The sequence below is a fragment of the Pholis gunnellus genome (genome assembly GCF_910591455.1).
Source record: "Pholis gunnellus genome assembly, chromosome: 6".
NCBI classification, from domain to species: Eukaryota; Metazoa; Chordata; class Actinopteri; order Perciformes; family Pholidae; genus Pholis; species Pholis gunnellus.
In genome coordinates, this window is record NC_136532.1 from 18,953,789 (window position 1) to 18,977,620 (window position 23,832).

A 23,832-nucleotide genomic window follows, 5' to 3' on the forward strand; every position below is an offset into this window, starting at 1 on the left:
AGCTTTATCATGGGACTTCCCGGCTGGTAGCCGTCTACGAACAGAGAAAGTAAAGGAGCTGAAAACAACGCCCAAAAAAACAACAGTCTCTGTTTAACAAACTGACAGCAACAGAAGATAAGTTTGTACTAGAGGCGATGAATGCGGCGGCTGCAACATTATTAAAGGACCATAAAAGTAAAACCAAAATTATGTATGCTCTTGGTGATGTACAACTTGGTGCTATGAGTAGCTCGTGGCCACTTTCATTTTGTCAAATGAGCTCTCAAGAGAAAGAAAAAAAAAAGAAAAAGGTTGGACAGCCTTGCGCTTGCAGCACTCACACAAATAATGACACACAAGCATCATCAAAGTGTTCCCTTCAGAACCGAGCTCCTGCAGAGATCAGCCTGGGAGGTTAATGTACAGTAAGGCAAGATCTCTTCATCCAGCAGACACGAAAAAACGTGCCACCAAAGATACCCTGACCCACTGGGGCTACTCCAAAGACCCTGTGGCTGCAGCATCTCTACTATAGAGTGAGAAACAGCACCCAGACATACGCATGGACGATTCACCAGGGTAATTCCATGCAGTAATTGTGACAGACTGCATTCTTCAACCATATCTTTTTATAATATAATCTGCAAAACAGTCACTAACAACTTTAACTATTTTTTTTTAAACTACTGTTTTTGTATTTTTCACATTCTCACTTGTCTAATTGGCATTTTACAAACTCAGTGAAACCATTTTTGGATAAATGCCAAGAAACATATTGGTTGAAGCCAAGTTAAATGAAGCCGCTTCTGAATAAAAGTGAAAATACAGTTTCCAAAATGTAAAACAATGTCTTTAAAAGACACGATTTACTTTAAATTTAAGATACTGTATGACACTTTTTTTCTTTAAAGTGCTTTATGAGCCTATTTACAAGTAGGAACAAAGAAATAAACATACAGTATACTCTGCATTCTCTTGGTTTCTACAATATGTATGTGCAGCATTTCAAGACTCTAGCATCGGAATGATTGTTAGGAAAGACGCATGATAGACCTTCGTTAGAGTTAAGTGTAGAGCTGCTCGGCCCATCATATATGAATGCAATATGGCTTTGTGAGTTACTCCAGCAACAAAACGTTGAGCCTCAGCAGGCCACAGGATATCCTGCTGAGACACGTGACGGTGATAACAGCTGCCGCTGACTTCTCTGGGCTCGCTCGATCATGTCCGCTGGCAGTGAAGCTTTCAGGAGGACTGTCACAGATCAGAGTGGGGCCATTATACACTCTCTCCACCACTCCTATCTGATGGAAAAAAAAGGTTAAGACCATCGGACCGACGCTGAGAGCTTGTTGTGCTGACAGACCATTGGCCAGACAAAAGTGAATCCATCTGCGTCTGAGCTCTCCTCTCAATGGGAAGTCTTTGACATCTCCAGCCAGCTGTGCTGCATGGGAGAGCCGCTTCCATCATGGTTATCGACTGGGAGCTGTCCTCTAATTGAAAAGAGCTGAAATGGAGACTTACACTTTGACTCCCTCTTCATGAATAACTCATCAATAGCTTTATGAATAACTAATCAATGAGTCTGAGTCAAAGATCAGACATGCATCCTGGCAGAACGTAGTTGGAGGAAAACACTCCAGACGTTGCCTCATTAAAGACTGAACTGTAAACATCACCGTACCGTCAGTCAACACTTCAGGCAGCAACATAGCTGCACTTATCACATAACTCCTTCTTAACAATACAGCAGTTCACCTGCCTGGAGTGACTTTTTACTTAAAATGGACAAGAACAATCAAATGATGCATCGAGAAATTAGACTGTTTCTTGGGTCTACTTCACCCACCGCCACACCTTCACAATGCATACTGCAGGCCCGCCCACAGGAGGTGGAAAAAAACAGGAGTGTATCCCATAATAAACCCCTTCCTGCATACATAAAATACAGCAATGGTTTCACTCTTTAATAAGGTCTACTTTGCGCATTTATTAATGTTTTATAGATGGCCAAAATAAATGAGAAAACAAACCAACGGGTATATTTTCCTCAACATTCGGTTTCCTGCATGAATTCAAAAACTAAATCTTAGACCCTTCCAATAACTTTGAACAGTTGTCAAGGATGTATCACATTTCCCCCAAAAATGATATTAACATGAATATGAACATCTTATTTGTTAGAATAGCTGCTGTCCCATGAAAACCTAAAATCCTGAATGTGATTTTACAGAGCCCATATAAGTGGGTAATTCAGATTTCATGACCTTAGTGCACTTAGCCAGACATCCATTAAAAAGACCGTAATTTTAAGCTGTTTGGCTGTCAGCAAGTTCTGAAAAGTGGACTTATTAGAGATGCAAGGCTTTTGTTCGGCACCAGCAGTGGAGCTGGAGCAAACAGCAACATAGTGGAAAGAGTAAGTGCTTGGTTATGGCCAACAATGGCTTATTAATGCATGCCTAAAGGGTACCGGATCTGACTGCACAGCCGCAGAATTTACAAACAGTTTATGATGATTCAGAATCCCAATAAAGTAGCAGCCTCCCACAGAAATACTTTTTGAGTCCTAAAAGTTGACCAAACACTTACTCACTTGGTCAGAAACTTATTGGTAAAATAACCATTGCGCTACGTAGGCCAATATACAAAATGAATGTATAATTAATAGGTTTGGATGTAATAACATATGTTGTTTGAAACTTTATATTTTGGGAATGATAAGATCCATTATATTTAATACACTAAAACAAGGGCAGGACAAATACAAACAGGCTGAAATAAGCAAGGTAAAATGTTGGTTAAGCAAAGAAAAAGAGAGAAATATTTTCTTCGGTGTAATTTAATAAATACACTTTACAGTACATGGTTTACATATCATATTCAACACATACACATATTCGACAGTAATTCAAAGTAACTCAGTAACTGATAATCAAATGACCTGATAAGTCATATTGCATTGAGGAAATGTGTTAGCCGCCTCAAAGAAAGGGAACTAAGACCTGTAAGCTGCAGCGACACGATGACTGGTTTACGTGGAGACATTTTGACCTTTAACGGTCACCGGACATACTCTAATGGAGAGCAACGGATGTCCAAATATCACTGAATGAACCAATAAGGGAGAAACAATCCAGTATGCAGGGTCGTCTTATTTCATTATCTCACCTCAATGCTAGAAAAGTGCTCTTCATGTGCTGCAGTCCATTTCTCAGGATGCTACACCTGCCTCCGCAGCAGCACTGTGAAGCTGCAGTGCCACCACGTGGTCATGGTTAAACGGCCGCTTTGCTCGCTCAGACCGAGTGGGAGAAAGGTCTGTATGAGACCCACGAAACACATGCTGTGACCATGTGGTGAATAATGAGGCTTTTTATACAGAAAAGCATGTCACAACAACTGCAGACTGACAGCTGATTGAACGTATTTCAATTTGAAAGCCATACTCTCCTTAAAGTGAGAATAAAAGTAACTGACACAGAACAGCGCTGATGTGTATTGTAGCGACAGACATTGATTGATGTGCGGAACATTCAAAGTGAAACAATGGACACTCACGAATAATGTTAATGGGACAATTAATAAAACACGAAAATAACCCTTTTTCAAAAACACCGGAAAGATTTGTAATTTAAGAAGTCACTGCCATTGTTGTTTTGGGTGGAAGAAATATGAAGTGCTAAATACTTTGCACTAAATGCACTGAAGACCAATGATTGGATAACTTCAGTTGCAGCATTTTCAATCATGCGCACAGCACAATTCATATGATGTATGTCTGCTAATAGCTGAAGACTGAGCAGGTGTAAATCAGGTAATATTACAGCCATTGGTAGTATGGCTCAGGTGATAATAGCTGTGGTTTCTATTACAGTGGTGACCTCATCTCTAATTGGCTGTAACTGAATGTGTTTTGTTATCTGCTTTTGTCTACATGTGTTATCTGAGAGCTCTGAGGAAGGCGTCTTTGCTGCAAGTACTTATTACTTATTACAGTGAAATGAGGTGTTTCACTGAGCTCTCTGGACGACATGACAGACTAAGTTAAGGTGTCTTCCTCTTCATTGCCAGACTTATTGTGACTTGACAGCATCTACAGCAGTGCTCACTTCACAACTAAAAACAAGCATTTAACTGTTACATGTTATAGAAACTGAAATGTTTGGGGTATTTTGTACTCCTTGGGAGCAGTAACTCACTACATGATGAGTACCGCATTATTGCAATTTTCCGTTAAACCTCATGCTGGCTAAATACATCCTCTCTTACTTTAAAAAGCAAAGATGCAATCAAACAAACATAAAAAAAACGAACAATGTGAACGATCATGGAAAGCAAATAGTGATGACATCCAATGCTCTCGTCAGCTTTTTCAAAAAGTCAGAACCGAATCAGTATATCCACCAGGACATAGCAGAAGACAACAGGTAAGAGGTGGAGGAGGAGTCGATTTAAAATCAAGCAGCAAACCTCAAGAGATTACTGGTCTAGAGTCCAGACTCATGAGTCATGGAGCTTAACCCCCTTTGCTCATGATCATGTGTAAATCAGTGGTGGGACGGTATATGGAACCTTACAGTGGTGTAGAAGAGTAGTAGCAGTAACTTCAGATGGATTCATAACGTTTAGGGACAATGCATTCACCTCTTCCAAACAAACTTTCATGGTGCCTTGGAGTAAGACATTGGCTCTAAGTCAGTGGCCATTAGGAGACATTCGATTTCCGAAAGTATTGCAGCTGTACACTTGTGGCAGGGTTGTGCTGAAAGTGAGCATGCTCAGAACAAACACTGCATAAAGAAATACACTTCAAGAAAAGTATGGCTTTTCCAGCTGCAACCCCAGACATGTTGGTGGAGCCTCTGCTTGTCGAGTTAAAACAAAAAGCAAGAAGAAAATATTTCCCATCGCGGTGCAGTGTTGGTGTTTAGTCCAGTGGTACCTCTGACACAGTGGGAAACATGGAGACTGTGGCCCGCTTAGATTCCTTCATCTTGTCCAGGCCGAAAAGGAGGTCCAGCTGGGTGACCGGCCGCAGTCGCTCCTCGTCCACAGGTCTGGAGCAAAGGAGACGAGAGGTCAGACACAGAAACACACCAAACATGAGAGTGCACTGGTTTTGCAGTCAGGAGATCTACATACTGAACTTCAATGTTATAAACGTCATCAGTTCTCTTTTGTTTTAATAAACCTGCTGCTGGGCCTGGAACAAGCAGACAACAAGGCTGACGTCTTGAAGTGTTAAGAGTGCTGAGAACAAAAAGTTAAAAATATTTCTTCTTTTAGTTATAGTGCCTTGCTCGCTCTGAGAGGGTTTCAATAGTCGCTTAGCAACAGCTGAAGCATGGGTTACACAGATCAGATATTCAGCATCTTATGAAATATGTGATGCTTTTAAAATCAACCACATCCACCTCTGATACCTTTCAATGTAATAACACACAGTACTTATGAAGTCGATGAACACAGGCCTCAACCTGAAATCATTTCAATGCGCGTGATAAGAATCCATGAGAGTGCATTCATGTTTCATCATAATCACTAAAACTAAAAAGAATAGTTAATTTATACACATATATATCAACAGAATGTAAAGTTAAAGAGTACCAGTATACACAGCGCTCATAGTAATATATCTATCGGCTTTCAGAAGCCCACACTGGTGTAACCTCCACTGTTTAGTGGCGGGTACTGCTATGAGACCTTGAAGGTGTTTGAATATCTGAGTCATACCTTTCTTCCTCCTGGCAGTCCGGTAGTTGCTGAGCGATCTGTCTCATCTGCTCCTTGCGGACATAGTCCCGGACCCGGTACATGGCAGCATCGCGGCAAAGCTCCCGGAGGTCGCTGCCGGAGTAGCCCTCCGTCTTCTCCGCAATCTCCTTCAGATTTATGGCATTGCTCAGCTGAGCAGAAAGGCAGGACAGCAATGTGAGACAATTATGCAGAACGAATCTGTTAGCTGTCTCTGGTCTTTGGCTGTATTCATGGGTGATCTGATCTACTTTATTGTTATTTGACAGTGAAAATACAAGTGTGAAATGATCTCTGCAAATGACAAAAGAGAGCATTGAAGAAAATCATTTCTTTCATGACTGACTCGGATGAAAAGAAATCACAGCTTACGTTTTCTCCCTCTAAAATCAGCCTCAGGATGTCCTGTCTTTGTCTTGTATTCTGCAAAGACAGAAAGACAGGGGTTCTTCAAAGCATGTCAATGTGCCACTGATGAATAGTAACAAAAGTACCTGTGCAACGAATCACTCGTTAAAAGACATTCTCATCATCAGAAGCGGTCAAAGTGCCATTTCAACTACCTAGACATGTTACACATAAACTGTATGTGTAATTATAGTTACTGCAAAAAGATATAATTGTATTCATTTATCGTTTTCTCCTGCATCAACAGCTCGTAAATATCTACATCTGACATGATAAGGGGCTGTATATTGTGGTACAGTGGGGCCGAGAGAAAATGAGCTATTCTGTTTTTCTATTCCTTTATATTTAAAAATTTGCATCATAAATGAAAATAAATACAATTGTAGGTAAATTTAGGAAAGGAAAGTCCCAGTAAACATGAATATACCAACTTATTACACACTGTATGAATGTATCTAGATGCATTTGCATTACTGCTGGTGTATGTGTGTACGCATCTTACTGGCAGGCCAACATGAAAAGTGGCGGGCATCCTGCGCAAAATGGCTGGATCCACATCCTGTGGCCTGTTTGTAGCTCCCATCACCATCACCTAAAATCACAAGTAGATCAACATGAATACATTATGCTGACAAAACCATCTGCAGCACAAGCACTGTGTGCAACAGGCACCATGTCCTGCATGAACGTTCAGGCACATCTTTTCAAATGTTTCAAATTCTCTTACATTACAGTACGGGGGGAGGGGGGGGGGGGCTACGGTTGTGTTACCTGGGTGGTTGAGGTAGTATCCAGGCCGTCCCACAGGCTCATGAACTGGGCCTTCATCATGGCTGTGGCCTCATGGTCCAGGCTGGAACGGTTCCTCAGAAATGACTCTAAAAACCCCAGAGACACGGAGCAAGAACAAGGACGAATCAAATTCTGAAGGAAACCCTCACATTTCTTGGATTAAAAACATCATGATAACAATATCAGTGTGAAATAATCTCTTCTTGAAAGAGTAGAGTTAGAGATAAATCACATCCAACTAAGTAAACATACCAATCTCATCAATGAAGATGATGCAGGGCTGGATTTTTATTGCCAGAGAGAAGACGGCAGCAGTCAGCTTCTGTGACTCGCCGTACCACATGTCGGTCAGTGTGGAGGCCTGAAGGTTAATAAACTTGCAGCCTGAGGCTTTGGCTGTTGCCTTGGCGATCATGGTCTTCCCACATCCCGGAGGACCGAACAATAAAACACCTGCAAGGATAAAACATGAACACAAATGAGGAATGACTGTTTCTTTCAGCCTAGTGTTGTATACAGTCTATAGGCCTATTACTGCCAACTGTTGGAGATATTTTGCCTAACTTGGTCTTCTCTAACACACGTACAGATGGAAAATCTGGCCTGACTTGCTGCATACTTTTAAAAAAATACATGATATAAATAAAGGCTGGAGACTAGATTCCCATGACAGCTAATTCCGGAGGTTGACTCATCCTCAAGCTCTGTATAAAGTTTTGTGCCAAACAGTAAAAAAAACTCTAGAGAAAGTAAAGTGTTTCTCCAAGTGATCATCTGCTTTCAGGCTGCCAAGTGTACAACTCTCGTCTGACGACTTTTTGGCACACAGATGGAGGTACAGTGCACCGGATGGCTTTCTAACAATAATGAGAAAGAGAAGACGCAAACCTATGCTGTTTATCACAACTTCTGATGTATGTAGTTCTTAAAACGTAGTTTTATGTTGGTTTGTTATTGATGCACTTCAACTCAAATTCTTAGCATTAATGATACAGAATGCAGTCAGAAATTGTAACCGAGACTCTTTGTTTCAGAATGTGAATCTACTGTCTGCTGGCTGTATTAACAGACCATATATAGCAGACTATTCATGTTATGTATTTATTTATTGTGAGAAGGGGGCATGCAGTATCACATGTCCCCTTCTAACTGCTCCTCTCTCTTCCCTATCATTCAATAAATCGTGTAAAAAGAGCTCAAATTCCTCCACAGTTGACCTAATGTAGTTTAACATCCTTTCAAATTAAAGTCGAACAACTACAAAAATGTTTTGTTGGGCATACTTTATAAAAGCACTAAAGATGAATTAATGGAGGATGTCTGTTTAGTTTAGTAAATCACACAGTACATTGGTATGAAGTTTATTCTATTTTGTCCTCTAATGTTAGATTGTATGTACCTTGAAGATTATGAGCAAAATGTTACCATTATAGTTCTGATTAAATGACTGCTGTGGTACCTTTAGGAGGCTGAAAGAGTTTGGATCCAGTTAGAAGGTGTCTTATCTGAAAGGGCAGGATGACTGTGTCTTGCAGCTCATTGACAACCTCATCCAGACCTGCTATATCTCTCCAGGTCACCTGCAGGAAGGTAGAGTAATAATAACAAAGGGTAGAAATATCATGACACGTGATAATCTCAAATGTCAATTGAGGACTACTGTGGATACCTTCATCGTTTGGGGATCAATAAGTTGAGATGCAATGTTCATCTCATAATCTGTTAGTTTAACGCCCTCAACACCAATCCTCTTCATCAGTTGTTCTGCCTGTAGAGAGGGGACACACACAAAAAGATAACAGATCCTGGGAAAATACCTTCCTACAACATCTTACATACTGTAAAACAATGGCCGGCTTATGATATGTGCTTATGTTCATTATATACCCTTTTCTTGGCTTGACTTTTCTGTTTGGAGGTCGGGTCCATGGCGTCTATAACCCATTTGATGCTGTAGTAGGTCGCTGCACCAAAGATGGTCAACCTCAACAACATGCCCACCACCTCATTCCTGGACAGCGGCCGCATCAGGGCCTCTCTGGGAAGATCTTTAAGCAGCATCTCCACCAGCGGATGTCAGTCCATTGGCTGGATAAAGATGTAGTGAGCAGAGGAAGGAGAATGACGAGACGAATGAGAGAGCTTGACACCAATTATGTAATTACAGTTATACCAAATATACGTAGTATAAACCAGAAATGGACATTACATGTTCAATTTACGTCTGTCTGGTAGAAGCATAGTTATGCTCCACCTGGTGGTATGAACTATACTCCCATATTGCTTGATTTAAGAAATCACACAATATTAGTTTATATAAGTTTATATGTCTCTACTTGTTGGGTAAGACGTATGCCAAACTGAAGAGTGGCTCGGGGTGTTTTTCGGGGTATGAACCTTTACATTACGTGCAGTAGAGCATTACAGAATGAAAGTTAACGTTAAGATAACCCAAAAGCTAACGCTAACTATCATTTGATCACAATATTTGCTACTATCGTCATTTACACACCAACACAATGCTGCTTTATCACAGTTACAGTCAGTCCATGGTTTAATACCGAGGAAGACATCATATGAATTCGTCAGTTAGCATCTCAAGGCAAGCTAAAGCTAACGAGGCTGTAGCTAGCAAGCACCAAACTGTCACTTCAGCATTGTGAAATGTCGATACAGCTAAAGGCTGAATAAAAGATGTAACCCACACTCTGTATGCTGTGTAGCATGAATGTAACGCCCTTCGTAAGATAAAAGATGAAAGAGTCGTACTTGCTAAAGACTGGGACCAACAGCCAAGTGACGAAAATTCCAAAACACTGTCAATGATGGTGCACCATCTTTTGTATCTCGGGTAGGAACAAACACTTCAGTTCCGGGATTTGTTACGATCCATCTAGTCACTGAGGTTCATACAGTCAGCCACTGGATGGCAGAGTTTGCACACATAAACTATACATATCAGCACCACAGACAGCATCCACATTACTACATTAATTAGAAGTAGTTGAGAAACATAATGACGGTTGGACCGTCAACCATTTATCGGTTTACTGGCTATTAAATAGCCACGTGGTATTGCAGTACATCTTTTGAGGGACATTTAAAAGTCAGACATTTTAAACATTGTTTCGGAACATATTTATTTATTTATGTAATAATTAATATTGTTCATAACATATTTACTTTGGAATGTTTTAGTATGTATCCAAAATGTGCAAAACGTTAATTTACATTCATGTATTTTTTTCCTCATCACGCCACAAGGTGTATGATATTACAATATGGCTTAGAGATAAATATTTTGCTGGGGATGAATGTGAATCTTTTGATTAGACTGTGATTGGACACTAAAAACCCCAGCATTTCATAGAGCAGGCTTCATGCAAATGTACCCCAGTCTAGTAGATAGCTCAAATCTGAAGCCCTTATCTGTTTGTTTTCCACTCATTTCAAGTGCTGACTGATGCTGGATAATTCAGTCCTCTTAACATCAGCCTCAAAGATAAGACTGTAACAAATGGGCCTCTCCTACAAGCAATTTATCACACATGGTCCAAAGGGATTGCTAATTGTCACAGATTGTGTGCTAAATTTGAAAATGCTGTTACAGCTCGTTTCCAGGCTGGTCTCTGCTTCAGGATTTCATCTTTGAAATACAGAATAATAATACGGACAGTGAATTTAAGTATATAAGTGTAATAATATATAAGTGTAAATCTACTATAACTCTACTATAATTTGCAACCTTTTACGTCAAAGGATTTAATGAATACACATGTTCCTTTTGATATTCCCCCAAGACTCCCAGCTCTTGCATCAACCTGAATGCTGCACCTCAAGCAAAAATAAACAATAACAGTTTTGACTTCACCGTCCATGGAAATGTAATACATTTTGTCCCAGTTTACCACACTTCTCTGTGAGCACAATTAACTGAATTTTGAACAGTGTGCTAGAAGAGGGGGATTGCTTTTTTTAAAATTTTTCTTGCTGTTGGTTAAAAACTGCCAAAACCTCTCCCTCTTTGTAGTCCAATTAGTGGTCCAAATTGGATGCTCAATTCCATACCGCACAGTTCCAGTTTTAAGCGTCCAGCTAAGTTAAATCCACCCTTGTTATGGAAAATGGCACACAGGCTGCTATTGCGCACACCTTCGACTGTGAAAATGCTTCATGAAAAGCTTTAATCCCCTTGTACTGCAGCAGCGAGTCCCAGGAGATAGCAGCCTGACAGGGCCATTTTGATGGGTCTGGGCATTAAAGCACAGGCTTGTGTATCTGCAAAGTGCAGCCGGGGCTCCCACAACGACGTGCACATCGCCCAAACAACCACTCTTATGGGGTGGGACCAAAAAAACACATTCAGCTCCCATGGCTGTCAACCTCGACCATGCCATAGCTAAAATATAGCACTCTGCTCGCAGCTTTCACATGCCAAAGCTGCACACTTTGGTGAAAACAGGCTGGTAACTGATTGTTTAGCAGCAAGAGATAAGAATCCCTGTTGATGGGGAATGCTTGTGCCATAATGTCCTATTGTATGTACTAGCCAGGTTATAATTTGTAATTATTTCATGGGTGTGGAGAGTGAATTTTTCCTGAAGGAGTTAGAATGTTTAACACTTCAGTAAATGTTGGCCACACACAGCAGTTAATTACCCTTTCAGTCTCCCAGGAAGAGATATTGTCTCTTGCAGGATAAAGAATCATTTGGAAGAGGATCATTTATTTGTCTGTTACCTAGAGGAACCAAAAGGATTTATTTCTGAATACACTAAGGGCTGAAACTGGACCGCTCACCTGAGTATTTTGAACATGAGTGGACTGTCCTTTTAATCCATCCTCTAGTCTAGTGGTTGAGTTTTCTCACATGGACAGAACAGATTTAATTTTGGCTTAATCCTTACATACTGTTCATATTTAATGCCTTTACAGTATGGTATGGGTCAATTTTGACCCAGACCAAGAATTTCCTCATAGGTATATACAAATTTTTAAACTCAAGATCTATTTAGAATGTCTAAATAGCCTATGTCCCATTAATACATGTATGATTAATCCTTTATGAATGTTTCAGAGAGCAGGGAGAGTGTATTTTTAAAGTTTTACAGCATTGGTTTTTGGAGGAAAACATCTACTACCCTACTACGACACATTATCATGTCCTGTTTTACATAAGACATAAAAAACATAAAAGCTATGATGATTTAAATATATTTTATTGAATTTGAAAATGGCATGAACATTCTGGAACTGTTGGAATTCATAATATAACCATGTTTAATCATTGCAACCATTAAACGCTGTCCTCATAAGAAATCATAATTATCAATATTAATTCAACATTTACCACTTAGAACACACAACATTACATAATAAAATGCTATTATTATTATAAACTGGTCTCTGCATTCAAAGCAGTGGTAAACTTTATGTGTGTTTCCCACATTTGCAGCCAGTTGTTGCTTTTATCATGAAAGGAGTCACAAGGGCCTTTCCAAGCTCCTCCAAAAAGAACCTCCTCCAGTTCCTCTTGCTTGCCCTCCAGGTAGGGTTCTTTGTGCACTATATAGGATCACTCCTATGCTGTTTTACTATTTCACTGTTTCGAGGCTCCCCCATGCCCCTTCAAAGACCAGCAGGTGTCTGTCTCTGCGGGAACCTGGGCAAATGTCATGGGAACACAGACAGTTCTTGTGACAGTGTCGAGGTCCCCCTTGAACTCTGTCACCACTGTCCCATAAGAAATACACACAAACATGACCTCTACAGTTTCACAGTTTCAAGATTACCTAAAACCACCATTTTCCTTGATTTGACCCACACGGGTAGATCTAAAATCCATCTCAATGGATACGGGTCAAATTTAACCCGGAACAGCCTCAGTGTACAACAATTTGTAGCACCTGTACAAAAGTATAACATTTTAAAATATTTTCATTTTTGTGTATTTTGGGTCACTTTAGGAAAAGTCATCAAATGTCAGGCTAAAAGAATGACGTTTAGGGTATTTTTACTGCAGTCACATGTCAAAACGAGTCAAATTTGACCCAAACAGTATGTATGTAAGGGTTAAATATTTTTGGTCCTACTTTAATTCAGCCATTATAAAAGGTACAGTGAGTCTTAACTAATTAACTTTTTAGATCAGCTATTCACGATTGATGAAAAAACATGTTGTGAAAAAAAATCTAAAACACAATGTAGTTCAATCAACCACGGCCCCTCCTCTATAACGAGTGTGCCACTCTGGATCCTGGTTGTCCTTTTGTGCCACCTATCTGATGCCAACTATTCAGGGGCTGAACATAAATAATTCAGGCCTATTATATGACAAAAAAGGCCTATCATTGTCATTTAGCACAGATGAAAACACAGGGATGAGCAGCGACGATAGATGCATGAAAGAAGCGATGTCTGTGTGAGACTTGATACCGCTCAACAAAGGGATTTCACATGGTGCTGAGGATTCCTCGGGCATCTCGCACACTTTGTTCCCTCTGCCAGGGTAACTCACACAAGTCGACAACCCATCGACATCGCCAGAGAAAGATTATTACAACTGTAGTTCCAGACTGACAGCTTTATACAGTTTCCTCAACTCTGCAGGCCCCACCATGGATACAGAAGCACTGCTTAAAAATGAGTGATAATTTGTTTTCTCCTTCTCCTCCATCGCCTGAGACAGGTGAGAATGCAATGCATTCCCAGTGGCACATCTTTTCATGCATTTAGATTAGGTGGATATAAGACTTCTTGCTCTGAAGAGGAAATCAGTTTGTTTGGTGAATCGGTGTGGTGGAAATTTGTGGTAAATAAAAAAGTTCTGAAACGTTTCATACCATCACAATAGATGATTTTAAAGTAACTTTTCTTGTTTTGTAGTCAAGTAGGGTGTGACAGCAGGGTGATAATGATGTCAACTTTAGATAGTCAGGATTTGTTATCAGTAGTCAGCATCTGTGAGGTTGATAATAGGTACCCAATTATCCACTGAAACTAAGTTTTTAATTGTTAAACATAGCAACAGTGACAAGAGGAACAAGACAGATTGACACATTGTATGAAAATAAAAGTTACATTTACAGTTGTGTGAAATGCAAACAATCTGGTGTAGCAAGTTGCCGTCATGGTGTAATAGTAAAAAGAAATCATCTAAGACTAAAAAGCGTTAATTTATGCAACTGTTAGGAAAAATTCACTCGAGCCATTGAAACAATCATTAAACAGGACATTTATTCTTTGCAAAGAAGGAGACAAAGTTGATTCACATACAGTGTACATGGATCAAGGCTGCTCGGAGATCTGTCTCCGAGCCTCGGATATTTATACTAAGTAAACAACAGTGTCACAGGCAATCTACGTCACGAAAGCATAACACACACGAATTGCCTTCATGCAGCATATTCTAAGTATCTGGACACTTTCACAATTCGTTCTAGTACAAAGGTCACTTTTATAATCGGAAGACGCCATGAAGTATTGACGCCGTTTACAACCTTATTTACCATTGCAAGCGGTGCTGAGGGTTCTTTCGGATAGACTAAACAGCTGTGGCGCTTAATGTCAGAGGAAGTTCACACAACAAGGACAGGGTACCATAAAAATGATCTCATAAGGACACCAGACTTTGTAAGCGCACATTATAATTAGTCATTTAGATTTTGACTCGAACAGCAACCTGGAGACACTGATAGCAAATATGAAGCTCGTCACATAAAAACTTCTATCTTCGCTGCATATAGCATGAAAGTTTGTTGTCACCTGTCATCCGTGACAGGCTGCTGCTCCTCCTCATCTGCTTTTAAAAGGATATGTTCAGCTAGTGTGTTTGCACTTCAGCTCATATCCAGTTGAATGTTATAACTACTCAGAAATTAAAAGGGTAACGCTCATGGAACATGTTTTTTGAGATTTAATTAGCTCAGTTATAGTTTATGTCGGGTTGTCTGAACAGCGTTAATGAATGTTCAGTCAGAGTTTTCAGAGGCAATTATTGGCCTGCAGTTCTGTTACATAGTCTGACTTTATATGATATAGAGATAAAATGTGTTTGAAATTAATCTCAGACTGGTCAGTCTAATAAAGGTGGAATGCATTTCTGATGACTTTCCTTGAGGGAACTACCCACAATTCATAGCGTTGCGGTGTTAGGCAACGGGTTAATAGGGAAAGCCTGGAGGCTTAAAAAAAAAAAGCAAACAAAAAGGACAGAACACGGCTGTTCAGCCTGGCATATTAAATTTACACTGAAATAATAATTAGAAATGGTTCATTGCCAAGTATGTTACACAGACAAGGAATTTGACTTGATGATTGGTACAAGAATAGAAAATATGAAAAGTACTTTAAAACATTATGTTATTAAACTCTGAAGTGTATTTTACATTAGGATTGTACATAAAAACACATGAAATAAAACAAATGCAAGAATAGGCAAAAATGACAGGAAGATGTTCAAATCAGGCAGCAAAAACATTAAAATAAAAGTACCATTTCAAGCTCTTGCAGCCTCTCACACTGAACCATTTACCTGGTGACTTCAGCCCCTGAGGGTCGCATTGGCATTGGGCCAAAGCGTCCTTGAACGAGACACTGAACCCCAATATGCTCCCGGGCACTGTACCTGTATTTAAGTTTCAGAACACTTCTTTCAATACTTTGCTTAAAAAGCACTTAATATGAAAAATGTGTCTGACTGTGACCAAATGAGCTTCACTCATTTAAACCAGTTTCAGTTGGCCACATATAGCTCTCTCGGCTGTCAAAAGGCAAGACAGCAGCAACAGCGCCAAGGCCTCATCACACTGTGTCCACACATTCACCAAGGTTACGTCCTCACTACTCACCTGAAAAGCCTGAGTCGACTCCATAATATCCACCTGGCATGAAGCATTCTGAGCTATGGAGATGAAATTCAAGCGAACAGCCCCTTTTTCCTCAGGTAGATTCTAATAAGAAAAGCCCCGGGGGCGTTAGGTGATGGGCTTGTGTCTGTGTTCGTGTGAGAACGATGACAGCGGTACGTGGGCCTCTAAAAAGCAGGGGAATGGCAGAGCTTCTCTGACAAGGAGGACGTTTAAGTTCAGAGCTTGTGAGACTTGTCCCGTCGAGTGAAAACAATTGGCCAGTTCCAGCTCCCATTCATCAAAGTGACAGCACTTGGCCACGTGGAAATGAATGAATAAATAAAGGAGAACGCATTCAGTGTGCAGATCTAGTGGAGCCTGGTGGGTAGAAGCTGTCTGAGACGACTGTCAGTGTGTATACTATTCAGCCCTTGTTGGCGAAATGACAAAGTCCATGACTGAAATGCTCATTGCATATGGTTCTCTCCTCTCTACCACACTATACATCACATACAAATGATTTCTGACAACGAAATCAAAAATGTAATCTTTTCAATCCCCTCCTTTCACTTATCATCTACTGATATTGTATCCCCTATCAGGCTGCTGTCATGGCTCCCGTGTGGCTGGAAAAAACAAGAGTGGTTGACCTCGCAGATCTCGGGCATATCAACATCCCTTTCTTGACTTTGACTGTGAAAAGAAGAGTATTTGTATGCACCCCATGTGGATACAGAAAAGTATGCTTCACCCCTCACTACCCTGCTCTTGAGCTATGACCTGCCACAAATTCATTATTGATCATCGGTTTCTGTTGCTGCTGAGCTGCCTTGGTTATCTATAGACTTCCATGCTGGCCTACAAGCCTCCTTCCATGTGCAATTCACAAGAAATAAGAACATATTAGATTAGGAGCCAGTCTGTGCTGCTGAGGTTATACTGTAGACACATAGGGGTCATCTCACAGGATCCTTTGTCTCGTTAATCTGTAGAGTGAAGAAAGTTTATGAATGAGTACTTTCTGCCATTCATTAATACTATTTGAGCAATTTAGGTTGCAGTACATGCAATGCAATATTCTATCTAAATAATTAGAGTCAGTTATAATGTTCCGCTGTAACCATTGTTTAAATAAAGGAATAGGGCGACATTTTGGGATGTAGGTCTATTTGCTTTCTTAAAGAGGGCTAGATGAGAAACAATTTCATGCCTGAATGTTACATATGAAGCTCGACCAGCAGGTGATTATCTTACTGTAGCTTAGAATAGAGACTGGGAATGGTATAGGGAAACAGGTCAGGAGGTCAGGAGGTAAAACAAAACTTACCTCAGAGCACCTCCAAAGCTCACTCATTAACATGTTATATGCAGGGCTCTTTCAGACTTGCTGTTCCCCTCTGTTTCCAGTCTTTAAGCTTAATTTATTAACACAGATGAAATGGCGTTGGTACCAATATTCTCATCTAACTCTTGGCAAGAAAGCAAATTGGAGTATTTCCCACTATGTCAATCTATTCGGTTATATAAATTCAGTTTGCATGAAAACTGAGAACATTTCATCTGTATCATTTGTCATTCAAAGCCACTTTAAATGCATCCCTCAGTTCCAACAATTTATGGGATACCTTGGATCAATCCATCATCACATGAACAAAACTGAAATTTAACAGCGCAAGCATCTTCTTTTTTTTCTTTATGAGGACAAAAAGCTCGTATTTCCCTTATGAGCCTTGCTCCCTCAGCTGTGGCATATCGTTCTGAGAGTGACACCTTTATCATAAATTACGTACAGGCAGCATGATGGCCCCCAACTTTAGCCTGGGGTGAGCAGCGGGTGGTGCGGGGAGTCTTATGTTGCTTGGCTGCACAGCGAACCATATTGATTACCACCCGTGTTTCTTTTGAATCAATCTCCATCACCCATTGGCCGTTTTCTCCATTATAATTAATTTGGGAGGACGGATGATGGAGTTGGCTCGCTGCGTGTATGAAGCATAACTGTGGCGCTGTAGTGATTCCTTAAGGAGATTTAACATTGTCTCTGTCTCACCACGATTGGCTAATGGAAGGGGGCACATCGCTATCACTGCCTGCACCCTCCCATCCTCCACTATCCTCCTTCACTGCACCCCTTGGGGATCCAGAGACAACATTTACTTTGGCTGATTAAAAACCTTACCAAATAACATCTTGGGTTCAGGCTAGACACCCTCAGTGACCGGTGATTCATGGTTTTGTCTTTATATACGTAACCATACATATTGGACGTGCTACATGTATATTTGCAGTGAAAGAAAGATTCTCGTTTGATATTCCTGTCTCTGTGAACCATAAATGAAGTTCTTGGGATTGACGCTTCACTGTGAATTTTTTATTCAATGCATCAAGTCCTTCCTGAGGCACATCTGAAATAATAAAACATCTTTCATGTCAATCAATGTCCAAAAACAATGAACATCCTTCCATATTTCTTTATTAATGCACCAACAAACTAAGCCCTTCCCCCACTGGCGGAGACATTCTTCACCATGACAGCGACCACACACAGCATGTTTATCCTCGAAGACAATCTAACTTTTGATTGTTCCTCGATAAGCCAGAGTTGTCGGATGAAGCTCTGTGTGGAGCGGATCTCACTCGGCTGGTGTCAGCTAGATTTATTTTTCCTCCCAGCACCGGAGCTTGGTCAGTGTTCAGCTCAGCCCAAACCCCCTAGTGCTCTCGCCAATCTATCAAGTCCATCAGTGTTTCATGTAGCCTGGGGGACACTGGCTGGCAGCCTGAATGAGCTTCCTCTTCCTCCTTCTCTTCTTCATCCTGCCAACGCCTCCTCTCCCTCTCTCATGCCTGCCGATGTCTGCTGGCTTTTTAGATTTCTGTGCTTTTTTGTTCAATCTCCTCAGATCACCTCATTGAAAGTACCAAGTAAACAGAGTAAACTACACTGACTGCGTCACAGCATTTAAAAAATAATAGAAATGGTAAAGATGAAAAATGTTCCCCTCTCCCCGGTTCAATTCCAGCTGTGGATTTTAAAAACCCACTTTCTTTCTCTCCACATGTTTCCTGCCTGTATCCATACTGTCAACTATCCAACTAAAAAGGGGAAAAATATCAAAAAGAGAGAAATTAAATGGAATAAAACAACTGTTTATACCGATGCGTTTATTAATAATACGTAGCATATCTCTATAGAATCCAGAAGGCACTTCTCATTGGTGGCTGGTAATGGAGCTGAAGGTAATTTAATGAATAAGTATAATTTTAATAAACCTGCAATAACTGATTTTTTGGCCACTTGGGGGCAGCAGACACAAGCTGCAAACACAATGCCGAAACATTATGGCTAACATGTTAGCCACCAGTTGTTTATTTACACATCCAGAGGGTACAAAGTAACATAAGCATTAATTTAGGGTTATGATTCTGGTCATGCGAATGTTGGCTAGGTCCAACCTGCAGAGCCAGGCAATAATCAGTGGTTTCATATGAGTGACACACATATTGTTTCACATACAGTACAGATAATGAATGTTACCATAAAAATGCTGTCTATAGCCAACTCAAATGAAAAAATATAACAGTTGCTTATATTTCTCGATTGGTCTTTAAAACCTAGATATAAGAATGGTAAAATGCAATAGCATAGTAAGTAAATCAATATCAATATAATCTATAATAATGAATATAATAAATACTGACAGCTGTTCAGTAAAGTCCAGGATTACATTTGAGCAAAACAACGACATCTTCAGAGTCTCAACTGACCATGAGGTAAGTTGAGGTTTTAGAAGTTTTTACATCATCCCATAAAGTATCACCAATACTAGCTGTGCTACGGTTCATGGGGCTGTAAAGGGCATTGCAGAAAGCTGTGATATACTAAAATTGCAGCTTCTCATGTCAAGATTGTTAAAACCTATACAAGCTACAAGTTAACATAACATGACATAATGCAGCATAACATGCTTTTTTAAATGATTGAGCGCAGCATAATTACAATGTGTTGTACAATGACAGGAGCCCAGACATTTACGGCGTCTCCGGCCCAGAAACTGTGCTGTAAAACCTCCAGGTGATCAGTTAGTAAAGACTTGAAGATATGATTGTCTTCTGTTACATCTTAAACCAGATTTCTGTGGTGAGTGATTTTCGTAAGAGAATTGTGCGTCCTGGCGATGCCCTTTTTGCCAAATGGAAGGTGGATCCGAATTTTAACAGTGATTTATCTTTTGACGCCAGTGATCTTTGGCCAGCTGCTGAGCTCTAAGGAACACATTTACACAGGCTGTGTGATTATGCTCTCAAAAGGTCACCACAGCGAAAAGTGGCTGTAATCATGTATCTTGTCTCAAATCAGTGAGAAGTGGATTAGGGCTATTTTATGAGGTCCTGGCTCTCTCTCTCTCTCTTTCTCTCCTTTTCTTGTTGCTAAGTGACAGGATTCATGTGGAATTCTGGAGAGAATGTGGACCTCTCACACAGTCATGCCAAACAACTCATACATCATTTTTTGTGACCCTCCTAGGACATTCAAGAAGTGTTTGCTGAAGCTGCAGGGCTGAAGGATTGAACTGCTCTGTGTTGTGACTTAGATGTGAGAGCATGTTCTAAATGCCCTCAGTTCAAGTGAAGATAAAGACAAGATGAATGCAGTTTGTTCATTTCCACAAACCCACAAGCTTTTCAGTCCTTGAGGGGCATAACTTCTTGATACACTGAAACACTTTTCAAGTAGCTCAGTAGAAATTAGCTAAAAGGAAATGAATGAAATTAACAGGAGGCCAGCTGAACAATTTCACACATAAACAGATGCCATGTGGGATCAGCATTAGAATTACAAAGTCGCCTGAGGCTTACTTCTCTTCTCAACTGCCTGGAGCACATCTTCAATAAAAACCACCAATGACTTTATTAAACAATATTTCATTGAGTAAAATCTTCGTCAGCTAATATGATTTTCAGCCACAACGAATGTGATAGAGCAAATGTTATTCTGGCATTGCTGTAAATTCACAGTTTTATTGTATGATTTGGCTGTACTGTATGCTTTCACCCTGTTTGAAATCCTGGGATTATAGTTGCTTACTGTGTTTATTTTGCACTATTATGGGAAATCATGCAACATTTTTCTACTTTTGCCCTATTTACTGCAAATATATATATATATATATATATATATATATATATATATACTATAAAAATAGTGACCATTGCAGAGTTGTAAAGGAATGGTCGAATATTCTTGTAAAGATTTGCTTTCTTGCAGAGAAGCTCGATACCACTCTCTTCTCACTTAACGCTCGTCAAGAAAAGTTTATTTCCCAAAATGTTTAACTGCTTCAAAGGTTTCTGCATTTCTAAGATGATAAACTTAATGCCAACCATTCTCTTTGGCCATAATAAAAGCACTAATGAACCAGTGTATCATATCATTTGTACCATCAGGAAAGATATTAAAACTCCATAAGTAAGAAACTAAATGGTTCTCCCCAAGGTTATTTTTTGATAATGCTGCCCTCCCTTGGGCTGAAATTAAACAAAAACTATTAATCTTTCCTAAATAGCTACAGAAACACGAGCGTCATGCTGCGCCTTGATAGTTGAGGGAGAAAGTTGTTGTTTGCAACTTTTCCCTAAAATGAGGCATGCTGACTTGAAAAGTACCAAAACTAAAGACGTACTCAAGGAAAACAGGAAGAAGTCAGTAACTCTGATATAGTTTATTTAACAGCGGTAGTGTCAGTGGACCTGCATGAAACCATGCACTGATACATTGTTTTCTTTGAAAAATTAAGAAAACACAATTCAAACCTGTATTCACTTGTTTGTTTTTTGTGTCTTTGGGGCAACGGAAACAAGCTGTAAAGCCAAAACTGACTACATTTCACCACCTAAGGTTACCTGCAAACTAGTTAGAAGTTACTTATTTACACATCCAGCAGATACAGAGCAAGATAAGCATTAATGTGGAGTCTTGTTTATCACCACCTGATGACTGTGAGTCGAATATTCACTTACCCTCTAGGTATGTTTTGGTCTCCCCAAACAAACATCTGACTCTTTAGCTGCTAATGTCCACCAGCGTGTTGCTAGTGTGTGTGTGTCTGCTGTTTGGTGTAAAGCAGGCACTATAGGGGGGTTATTGTACCTTCTTCACTGATGTAACAATAAAGTATCATCAAGCATATAATGCATGTCAGAAAAGCACTTTGTTGTGTATCTGGAGTAGGCCACCATGCTCATGCTCCTAACACCCAAGTCAGAAGATGATTCCAGTTTAATGGATGTGAGAGCTGTGATGGGACGCTTGCCTAAAGTGGCACTCGCAATCCTCTTCGCATGCAGCTATTTTGCAAGCATTAGTATTGTTACCCTCTCCCCTTTTAAGTGGTGAATGTTCACTCCATCCATCAAGGGCATCTTTTTACAGCTAAAAGGTAAAGCCAAGAGAGCTAAATGGCAAGCCAGAAGTGGACTTAACATCCCTAAAGTTAGAGTCCATCACCTCGTATTTACTGCACAGACATGAGCAGATTGTGCACAAAAGGAGAAGCTGTTATACGAACTGCTGAAAACATTTTTGCAAACAGTTTTAAAATATTAGAATATTTTAATAACATATACATGTACTTTAGTGTTGATTGATAATGTGCAAAGCAAAAATCATTATATATTTAAAAAAACAAAGGACTTCTGGATACTCCCATACATATATACTGCACATATATGTGGAACAGCTAAACATCTCTATTTTGCATATGTAACTGTCATAAATGCCACCATTCACTAAATTGTATATTTTTCATGTATGTACATAAACAGTGTGTAATGACAGATAGTGATCATATGTAACTGTAATACAAAAATCTCAAAACAAATGCAAAATAAATAGTAATTTGCATAAATACGACGCATAACAGATTAAGGTATTTTACACATGTAGACTGTATGTACTTTATCAATATGAGACACTTATATGTAGAATGTATTTGACAAATGGACACATTTTCTTTCTCCAAAATAGAGGTATTGCATTCATTCTGATGTAAAACATCACTTATGTTGCAAATGCCCAATACTGTGAAATTTGACTGGTATATAAAGATGTATTAATATTAAACAGCACAGCCTCGTTTTCAGCAGACATTACATTATTGGTTAAAATGGCCAAACAAAACAGCTTTCTAAATATCAACACACTTGCCAGTATTAGATTGCTACTAGTTTTGTTATTACCTGACATGTGATAGCAGTCTTTACACCATTGTAAAGAGAAACAACAGATCACTGTCTTGTCTCGCTTGAGGGGTGTGGGAATCCCTGGAGATTTGTTAACAGTGTCGAGGAGAAACCATCACGTCCCTAGAGCTGCCTTTGAAGTGCCAGTGTATTGTCAGTGGAACTTCCTGTGAGATGTGGAGCAGAGCCCTCCACATCCCTGGACCAGTTCCCTGGAGCAGCTGGTAGTGGGGGAATCATACATTTGATATGTAGCTTGTTATTCATAATAATTATTTAAAAATTCTGCTTCAGGTTATAACTTTTCCATGATACATATTGTAAAATAAAACGGTTTCAATAATGCATACACTATAATCACGTTAAGACATCCTTTTTTAAAAATAAATGTCAACATGTTTTTTTTTTAGATATATTGTTAATACTTTAAAAATAAAAGATTATTAAAAGGAAGAAAAAGGGTATTTAGGCTGGAGGGGCATGGCCCTGTATGTGTTTGACTGACAGCAGATGGCAGGCTGCCAGAGTGCCTGTGTTAGTCTAGGTGGCAACCTTCTGGTCTGAAAAGTGAAGCCACGTGTTGATGTTTAAAACCTGCACTCTTTCTAACGGCCATCAGGGGGCGACTCCTCTGGTTGCAGAAAGAAGACCTATTGTATAGATGTCTATGAGAAAATGACCCTACTTCCCACTTGTATATTACCTCAGTAAATATTGTAAACATAATACGTTTATGGTCTCAATCAATAGTTTCTAGTTTCAATACAACATGATCATTTGGTAAATTATGCTCCTACTT

At 39.8% G+C, this 23,832-nt stretch overlaps 1 protein-coding gene across 1 annotated transcript; it reads right to left on the reverse strand.

Moving 5' to 3' along the window:
* Positions 1-2,859: 2,859 nt before the first annotated feature.
* On the reverse strand, positions 2,860-9,781 carry atad1a (ATPase family AAA domain containing 1a). The gene is made up of 10 exons (XM_079161604.1): positions 9,712-9,781; positions 8,830-9,030; positions 8,612-8,710; positions 8,402-8,522; positions 7,195-7,395; positions 6,922-7,028; positions 6,653-6,742; positions 6,115-6,165; positions 5,722-5,894; positions 2,860-5,045 (listed from the first exon to the last, which is right to left on the reverse strand). The coding sequence occupies exons 2-10, from the start codon at positions 9,001-9,003 to the stop codon at positions 4,916-4,918; spliced, it is 1,146 nt and encodes a 381-aa protein (XP_079017730.1). The 5' UTR covers positions 9,004-9,030; positions 9,712-9,781; the 3' UTR covers positions 2,860-4,915.
* Positions 9,782-23,832: the final 14,051 nt, after the last annotated feature.